General features: G+C 39.2%; 1 protein-coding gene across 3 annotated transcripts in view; it reads right to left on the bottom strand.

Annotated features, from left to right (window-relative positions):
* Nucleotides 1–1,712: 1,712 nt before the first annotated feature.
* Nucleotides 1,713–9,841, bottom strand: part of src (v-src avian sarcoma (Schmidt-Ruppin A-2) viral oncogene homolog) — a 30,088-nt gene continuing 21,959 nt past the window's right edge. For 2 of the 3 annotated variants that reach the window (XM_026332068.1, XM_026332067.1), the window contains 10 exons: nucleotides 9,665–9,682; nucleotides 8,981–9,079; nucleotides 8,005–8,108; nucleotides 6,580–6,729; nucleotides 6,259–6,414; nucleotides 5,519–5,698; nucleotides 5,221–5,297; nucleotides 4,982–5,135; nucleotides 3,884–4,015; nucleotides 1,713–3,696 (listed from right to left, as the gene is read on the bottom strand). In XM_026332068.1, coding sequence (XP_026187853.1) covers nucleotides 3,488–3,696; nucleotides 3,884–4,015; nucleotides 4,982–5,135; nucleotides 5,221–5,297; nucleotides 5,519–5,698; nucleotides 6,259–6,414; nucleotides 6,580–6,729; nucleotides 8,005–8,108; nucleotides 8,981–9,079; nucleotides 9,665–9,682 — 1,279 coding nt within the window. In that variant the 3' untranslated portion in view covers nucleotides 1,713–3,487. The remainder of the gene's footprint in view (nucleotides 3,697–3,883; nucleotides 4,016–4,981; nucleotides 5,136–5,220; nucleotides 5,298–5,518; nucleotides 5,699–6,258; nucleotides 6,415–6,579; nucleotides 6,730–8,004; nucleotides 8,109–8,980; nucleotides 9,080–9,664; nucleotides 9,683–9,841) is intronic. The other variant, XM_026332070.1, reaches the window with a different exon arrangement.

Here is a 9,841-nt window from a genome sequence, read left to right as displayed (position 1 = left end):
TCTCCTGAACACACAAGATATCCACCTATCTTCTCTCCATCATATCAGCCAACTCTCTAGTTTTCCCTGACAAAGTTCCTACATTCAAAGTCCTACTCTAAGTCCTATACTCCTGCCCTTCCTCTTCTCTCTTTGCCTACGGACATGCCTTCCTCCTCTCCTTCTTCGACCAACAGTAGTCCAATTTCCACTAGCACCCTGTAGGTCAAAAGCACAAATGGCGGTCGTTGTTAACCTGGGCCACGACTGATATTTGTGATTCATATATTTGTGTGTCATATTTGTGATTCGCTTGTTTGATTTGGCTGAAATTTTACATTGGATGCCCTTCCTGACACAACACTCTGCATTTACCCAGACTTGGGACCGGCACATGAAGACACTGGATTGTGCCCTCCTGTGGTTGCATTTTTTCATATTTTGCACTATTAGATTATTAATACTGATGTAATGGTAGAAAAATAATAGTTTAACTTAGAGCTAACATTAATCTTAACTACTACTGTAAACCCACTCGGCCTAGACAGAGGTATTTTAGTCCAGTGATTTCCAATCTACTTTATACCTCCAACCTCCAAAAGGTCACAAGCTAACTGAGAATGCATTTCCTTTTTTGCATATGTTTTATGATTTCTAAAGAAAAGTATACATCTATACAATGTTACATATGATCTAGGTATAACCTGAAAGGTAATTACAGATGTAAAGGGTTTGAAGATGGGAAAATAACCAGATATGCCACCATATGCCTCTGAATACACACACATTTGATCAGCAAAGCTAATAAAGTTAATATATTTATTTTTGCAAATGCAAATACCTGCAAACAGATCTTTGACTTTTTGGTATTGGTATTTTCTTCAGTCTAATTATTAGAAGGTTGTTTTCCAGGACTTATACAATAACTATGGTGTTTGCTTGCAGAACCATTGATAGCTGTATATGGGAAAGATGTTTTTGGAACTGACATGTCTATAAAATGAAAGTAATAAGTGTGTGTGGGATTGATTATGACCTTTGATCACTTCAACAACAACCACAGTGCACTAGGCTCAGTGAGTAGTTCCTGATTACAGAAATTCCTTCAGTCAATAATCAAGATACAGTTGCCAATGTACAAATTTTATTCAAACATAAATTTGAATAATATTTAATATTCAGTAGGATTTAACAAAGAACTCAATACAGTAGAAAAGACGATATATATATATATATATGTATATATATATACATATATATATATATATATGTATATATATATATACATATATATATATATGTGTATATATATGTATATATATATACATATATATATATATATATGTATATATATATGTATATGTATATGTTTGTGTGAATATCACTTTTAAAAAACTGCATAGCCAGAAAGGAGATCCACATAACTCCACTGGGAATGTCCTTGGCTCTTGTAAGCAAGACTGCATACAGACACTATGATGCTTTATGTGCACTTTAGCATACTTTTGCTCAAAAACAGGAGTTGGAAAAAAAGTGGGATGATGCCAGACACCTGACGGCACCCATGCAGATCAATTTGGCATTGTGGCATATCCCATGTCCACAGGCCATTAGATTATACACTGATAATAAGTTCCTTCTATCTGTGGCAGTCAGATCATCTTCTGATCGAAGTTATTTAATTCTAACCAGTAGCGCTTTATGAAATCCAGCCTAGAGAGGCTGATCATACATTTGAATGGTGATGGAAGCACAGAGGATGGCAACACACACCACAATGGTCAGGTGTATTGAGGAAAACAGAAATGTTCGGCAAAAATGACACTTGATTACCTGTTCATTTACCAGCCCCTGAAGCAGCAACATGATCTGAAAAGTATCACAATGTAAACAATTGTGCTTTTGATTGTATTATGGAAAGTAGTAATGCTAATAGATGATCAGTATCCAAAACAGAAATGTTCTACAAGCTGCATTATGAAATATAAAGATAACTCACCAATTCATGTAACCAACAACCAAGATGCATTTCACAGAAATCCATGCACAGAAAAAAACCATATCTGTAATGTGAAAGTGTTTATATATATTTTATATCATTGTCTGATGTTATTTAACCCATAAAAGTGCTGTAATCATTTTTTTGCCGTAATCAGCAAAGTAACTGTTTTTTAAGGAATAAATTATATAAAGATATATTAATATGTTTGGTATTAAGGATATATACAATTAAGTTTCAAGATCCCAATTTATTTGCTATACATGCTGTTTATGGTAAAACCTTCTGGTCTGCCCCCTATAGGCTTGGGTAAGGCATAACCATAACAGAAATATAAGATGTCCAGTGTAAGATTGGGCTCTAAAATGCACTAATTAACCAAGTATTGAGGCTGATGAAAAATAGAAATCATCATATGAATGAAGGTCAGACCTGAAAGGAGCCATGAAAGAAGACTGACCATATTTTACTTTGAATCCTTATAAAAAAATTGACACCTTGAAGTTGTGCTGGTGAGCCAGTTGGTATTGTACACAGGCGCAGGATCTCAAAACAGTGAATTATCCTCTGTGACAAACAACACATCCTCTGCTTACACAAATCAACCTTCATTCTAAGAAAAGTTCAGAGTAGTAAAATACACTGTTTTGTACAAAAGACTTTTTCATTGGCACAAAATCCTTGCAGAAAGAATTCTAGTCTTCTCCAACCAGAGATGACCAATAGTGATCAGTAGCCACTTGTTTGTGAGAAAAGTCACAATTCAAAAATAGAGAGACAAACTTAATCTCATTTCTTAGTGTTTAGCCATATGTTGGTCACAGAGATAAACAAACTTGTCCAATTGGGGAGTGAAGACTGTGCAATTGGAACATTTGCCTCAGTGCTGCACAAGGGTACCATGGTTCTAAAGTAAAAATGTTCAACTTAAAAAGTTCCAGTTGATCCAGGTCTACCAAACTTAAAAAATAATTAGACCAAAAATATCCTGGTAAATAATTTTACAGTCTTTATGGGTGCTTGTCAAAATGCAACACAGAGTCTGACCATGAGTTACAAAACATATCTCAAAGGAAACAAAGTCAGGTGAATTAATATAGGAGCAGTGGCTGGGGAATGTATGTGTATTATAAGGATGTCTTTCAAACACAAGGAAGGCAGTAACACCTGCTTGGTTAGGGTGATGATTTGAATGACATACAAATGCTCTGCATGATAAAGTTAAAATACCACAGTTTAGTCCCTTCCTATAAAAACAGTCTCTAGGAGATGACATGTTGCAGAATATGGCAATGAATTTAGATAGAAGCAGGGAGAGAATGTTGATGATTGATCTGATGTACCACTGATGCTGCTTGATGCCTGAGTGTTACTGATTGTACCCAGAGTGCTGCCGGCTTTTTGCCCTATTATGCTGTACACATGTACTTGTCCATGCACTCTAAAACAGATGGACATGCTCAGTTTTGGACATGCATAAAGCCGTGCAAATAGCCATATTCAGCCTGGTTACAGGTTCTCTCCTGGCTGGTATTGAGGCTCTGTGGAGGTGAAGTAATCCTCCAGGAAGCCCTGCAGGTACTCAAAAGTGGGTCTCTCCTCTGGCTCCTTTCTCCAGCAGGTCAGCATCAGATCGTGCAAGGATTCAGGGCAATCAGCTGGGCACGGCATCCTGTAGCCACGCTCCACCTGGTCTAACACCTCTCGGTTCACCATGCCTGGAAGAGCAGAGCAAGGTTTGATGTTGAATCATGATTGCTTGTGACTAATAGTCTCTTAGGCATAAATCTATATTCTGTTCGACTGGTAAGGAATGATGTCAGCACGTGGGTCTGGGTAATAAAAGCACCATGTATGCAATCTAAAAATACACTGGTTAATCTCTCAGACTCAAACAACACATACCTGGATAGGGCACTCTGCCTTTAGTGGCCAGTTCAGTCAGCAGGATCCCAAACGACCAGACGTCAGATTTAATGGTGAAGCGGCCATACAGAGCGGCCTCAGGAGCAGTCCACTTAATAGGAAACTTGGCTCCTGCAAGAGGGCAACTTTATTAGTAGATGAAAATTACATAATTGCAGTACACGCAGACAAAATCAAGATGATATTTTCACCTCTCATAAAATCCTTTAAATCAGACATAAAGGAAAAATTCCTCTTTGGTTAAACCAGTCACAATTCAATTCAATTCAATTCAATTCAATTCAATTTTATTTGTATAGCGCCAAATCACAACACAAATCATCTCAAGGCACTTTACAAAAACTAAAACTAAAAACTCAACAATTCCCTTATGAGCAAGCACTTGGCAACAGTGGAGAGGAAAAACTCCCTTTAACGGAAGAAAAAACCTCCAGCAGAACCGGGCTCAGTTTGGGCGGCCATCTGCCTCGACCGGTTGGGGTGAGTGGATAGAGCAGAGAGAAAAGAACAGCAACAATAAACAACAAATAGACACTGCAGGTTGGTGGGACCAGTAACTGCACATCAGCGATATACAGCTCCAGGACCAGGGACACCTGCAGAAGGTACAGAGAGAACGGAGAGAGAGGGAGAGAGCACAAACTAGGGGAGAGAGAGAGCACAAGGTTAGTAACATTCAATGGTGGAATATACATGAGGTGGGTGGAGAGACGAGAGGGGAGGGGAAGGGAGGGGGGGGGGGGGGGGGGGGTTAGGGTGGGGACGGTCCTCGGGCAGTCTAGGCCTATAGCAGCATAACTAACTAAGGGATGGTTCAGGGTTGCCTGAAGCCAGCCCTAACTATATGCTTTGTCAAAGAGGAAGGTTTTAAGTCTAGCCTTAAAAGTACAGAGAGTGTCTGCCTCCTGAACCCAGGCTGGGAGCTGGTTCCATAGGAGAGGAAACAATCTGCATAGACACCACCATAACCTATGATGTGATATGATTTTACAATGTAACATGCTAAAAAATGAGCAACTACATGTGTCTAAAAAACACAAATGCCAGAAGTCAACTCATACCCTTCTGTGGCCTTACCTTGCCTGGCAGTGTATTCATTATCCTCAATGAGGCGAGCCAGACCAAAATCTGCCACTTTGCAAACCAGGTTATCTCCCACCAGGATGTTAGCAGCTCTCAGGTCTCTGTGCACATAGTTCATCCTCTCCACATAAGCCATCCCTGAAGCAATCTTAGAAAGAGGCAACATTGGTGATCAACACTAAACAAAGAAACATTCTTGAACAGATTTAAACAGTAATGTTTTTTTTGCTGACCTGTGAGGCCATGTCCACCAGTTGGGGGAGGCGCAGCATTCGGCCCATGTCACCTTTTAGGAAATCTAGTAGGCTACCTGTTAGAAGGGACACATAGTGCTGGTTACTACAGCTGTAGGAGCTACTGTGGTTATGTTAGGACATTTCAGTTGCATATGTTTATTATGGATATATTAAAAAAAATGAGAAATGTAGTGGTGTGTAAGTATAATTCTAATGACTACTCTGCATGTTTACTCCACTACTGATTATACTGTGAAAATGTTTATATGAGAAAGAGTGAAAAATCCATGCTGACCTTGTCCCATGTACTCAGTGACAATGTAGATTGGTTCCTCAGACACCACCGCATAGAGTTGAACCAGCTTTTCATGTCTCAGTTTCTTCATGACCTGAGCCTCCTGGAGGAAGGCCTCAGGGGACATGGTGCCGGGCTTCAGGGTCTTGATTGCCACACGTGTTGTACCGTTCCATGTTCCTGAAAGAAGGAAACACAGTCTTGAGAGTCAAATCAATATTGATTTATACAACTCAACCAATTATCAAGTTTCACATGAAGCAATTTCAGCTTTGAGCCATTTGAAACTTCAACTGTTGTTAAAATAGCTAAAAACAGTGGCTAAATAGTTGGAATAGTTAAAATCAACTGAGTAACAGCTAAATAGTTAGCTGAAAGTAATAGATTAAAAAATGAAACATCTGGCTTATGTGACTCCATGTGGTAGTCATATGGAAAACCACATACACATTGACAGTTCACATTTGAATATAAACCTAACAATATCGGCTGTTACATAATTTAGTTGGGAAACACTCACCTCTATACAATGTATGTAATGTATATTCAATTATGGGAGTTTACCTAAACATTCTAAAAATGATTTTTTAATGATAAAGCTACTGAGGTTACATTTCCAATGAAACTTGCTCAATTTGATCATTTAGCATATTATCAGGGACCATAAAATATTTCTAAAAAGGTAAAGATTTTAAAGAGTGCAGTGAGTTAAAACATTGGTTTATGAAAACAAAACTTACCCATCCAGACCTCTCCAAAGCAGCCCTGTCCAAGTTTGAGGTCAAGTCGGAGGGACTCTCTGGGGATTTCCCAGGCATCCTTTGCTAAGCCCTGAGTCTGAGGCTTCAGTACAGGACAAATGTCTGTCAGATTGTGGCACAGTCCATCAGCATGTTCTGGGGAGAGAACACAATCAGTACAGTCAAATGTGATAAAATCAATTCATTAATCATCAGAAAATATTCTTCTGATGATGCATGAATCTCTATGCAGCTACGCTTTTGGGGGTCTCAAAGGGAAGGTTGATGCTAAAAAGTGGTTTTCATCTGTAGTGAACTCACTGCGATAGTGATTGACAAGCTGCTGCAGGGTGCTGAACTGTGTGCGTGATGTGATGTAGAAGCCTCCACTGTCAAGCTTCCTGATCTTGTAGTGCTTCACATTCAGCCCTTTGGTGTTGTCATAGTCTAATACAGACAGACAGTAGGCACCTAAAAGGAATAACAGCAAAAAAGAAGAAATGTATTGGAGTAATATCTGATCCAGATTGTCTAGATAAAAGTATGTTTATGATAAAAGTATGTTTGACATAAAATTCCAAATACACAAACAAATCAGGTGAATAAAAAGACCACCAGGGGGCAGTATCAGTCTAGTGAGATAAAAGTGAATTAAAGGGCAGCCAAAGGCAGGGCAGCCCAACTCAGGGAACGAAGTTTGAGGAATACAATCATTATTTAACATGCTTTTCATCAGCTTTAATGTTAATATGACAAGCCTTACAAAAATGTACCTAAATTTTGATTTATAATGGGAAATATTTGATCAAGGAATAAATAAACAGGCCCAATAATCTAACCAATCATTTGGTGCCAACTTTAGAAGTTTGACAGCTTGCTGGACATATTCATAAGCGTTGGATTGTTCACCCACTAACAGGGAACGTGAGCTGGGATTTGACCGTCGTGAGACAGGTTAGTTTTACCCTACTGATGATGTGTTGCAATAGTAATTCCAGAACTACTAAGATTTGGTCAAGTGAGACAGGCCAAAAGGGATATACTTTCTACTCAAACTGATCAGCCACAAGATTAACACCGCCTGTCTAATACTGTGCAGGTCCATCATGTGTTGCCAAAACAGCTCAGGGCCTCCACCAGACCTCTGAAGGTTTCTCTGGTGTCTGACACCAAGGCCTCCCTTTAGGTCTTGGAAGTTGTGAGGTGTCTGTGCCCATTTTAGATGTTATGGTTGGTGGACAGGAGTCATCATGGGCACTCCGACCTGTCTGTGCCTATATGAATGCTGTGATACGTTGTGTGTTCTGACAGCTGTCTGTCACAGCCAGCATTCAGTTTTTCAATAGTTTGTGCTACAGTAGCTCTTCCGTGGGATGGGACCAGTCTTCATTCCCCACACACATCAATGAGTGTTAGGTGTGCATAATTGGCACTGGTTCACTGGTTGTCCTACCTTGGACACTTTTGGTCAGTACAGACTGCATACAAAGAACACCGACAACACTTGCTGTTCTGGAAATGCTCTGACCCAGTCGTCTAGGTCCTTGTCAAAGTTTCTTAGATCTTTATGCTGCCCATTTTTCCTGCTTCCATCAAATCAACCTCAAGAACTGTTCACTTGCTGCCTAATATATCCCAACCCCTGACAGGAGCCACTGTAAACAGATCATCAGTGTTATTCACTTCACCTGACTAGGTTTTAAGGTTGAGGCTGATTGATGTATGTATAAAGGTCCACACACATACCTTTGGTGGTCTCGCTTTCTCTCACCAGGAAAGTCCCTCTCCTGTTCTCTAAACTTAGCAGCAGCCTCTCAGAGTCACGCCGTGTGATTTTGCCAAAGTACCACCTGGCAATGTTGAGAGAGAAAACAGGGATACACAGGAGCAGGTTGGTAAGAGGAAGATGTGTGTGGGTGGAAGAGAAATAAGAACTGCTTGTAGTTTCAGTAAGTAAAATTGCAGGAGCCATGCCAGATGTAATGCACATTGTTTTTTTGCATGTGAATGCCTACTAAACAACAGCTACTTACCTGGACTCAAGAGTCAGTCTGAGATGACTGGTGGAGCAATAGGCAAAAGTGAGAAATGTGGTTGTTATAAAAGGTTAGTTTATGTGAGTTGGTTGTATAAGCAAGCAGGTTAGCATGTAAAGATTACCAATGCATGTCCACCAGGGGAAGTAAGCGATGCATATACTACAGTCATTTAAAATAATACTACAAAATGTTGACATTTTACTTTCTTGTCAGGACTTTGATGCAAGCACTGATGCCACTTTCATGTCTGTATGGTAAATGTGAAGCCAGACAACATATACTGGAAAGTTCATGGTGACTTGTCATCCAGAAGTTACTGTGCCCAGCCAAGAAATAGTCTGTCACTTTAGTCTTTTGTAAAGCCAAAATTTGTTGCTTTTATACTTCATACAGAATAAACAAACATGCTGATTTAGACATGTTTATTAGTAAGCTTTAGAGATGTATGTAGGCAGAGTTCATTACCCTTGGACAGAACAAGGCTGTTTTGAATCTTCTCATCTAATGCTTGGCAAGAAAGCAAATACACGTGTTTCCCAAAATGGCAAAGTCTTTTCAAACTCCCATAGAAGCAGAAACCTAGAAATTTCTCCAGAATCCAACATTAGATTGTTAATTCTTCCATGTGCTTGGAGAAAAACAGATAAAAGAGACAGAGCAAGAAAAAAAATGAAGGGGTTTACTCTTCTGCCTGGATGGAGTCAGATGGAGCCACATAATTGCTGGGGATATAACCGTTCTCTCCAGTGGTCAGGGAGCGCGCCAGCCACCAGTCCCCTTCTCTGCAGTGATGAAATGATAACAAACAGCTTTACACTGGATCATCACACACATAAAGGAAAAAAATATATGGGATGGTGTTAATAATGGCTCTGATTATAAATAGAGTAATAGAGACTACTTTGGATTTTTGACTATATCCACTACAACAATTCAGATCAAGTGTAGTAATTGAGGTTTTCTCGCCTGGAGAAGCTTGAAAAATTCCAAGCCCAGATGTCTCTACTTTAAAAAAAAAAAAAAAAAAAAAAAACTTGAAAGTTTTGTAATTATATACAATCATGCATTCATTTTGGTATGACAGCAGGGATGGATGGTGCTTGTGAGCTGCTGTAGCTTTGCAGCACTAGTTTCACTTAAAGAATTTAGACTAAAATGGTGATTTGTTTACAGTAAACTACCTCCAGTTGATTCAGTTCAAAGTCCAGTTGATTATAGTGCTGCAAGGCTATAAAGATCTTAGTTTAACTATTGTATCATGGGGGCCTGGGAAAAACTACGTGGTTATGCTTCAGGTAATACAAACAAACAGAAAGACAGACAGAATATTTAAATAGCTTAAATAGTTCCAGAAAAGCTTCACAAACCTGCAGTTCACCTTTCTCCTATAAAAAAGGGATGATTTGTGATGGAGAAATGGAAGAGAGAAATGAAAGGAAAACAGTGAAAAAGATGGGGGTGAAAGAGATACCGATATCACATTGCGAGCAGATCCAGAAAAGCAGAGTTCACAGAATAGATTCATTAAACAACCAATACAATAC

This window comes from Mastacembelus armatus, chromosome 7 (genome assembly GCF_900324485.2).
Source record: "Mastacembelus armatus chromosome 7, fMasArm1.2, whole genome shotgun sequence".
NCBI lineage: Eukaryota > Metazoa > Chordata > Actinopteri > Synbranchiformes > Mastacembelidae > Mastacembelus > Mastacembelus armatus.
The sequence above is the reverse complement of the archived record's forward strand: the minus strand, read 5'-3'. Positions and strand labels throughout refer to the sequence as shown.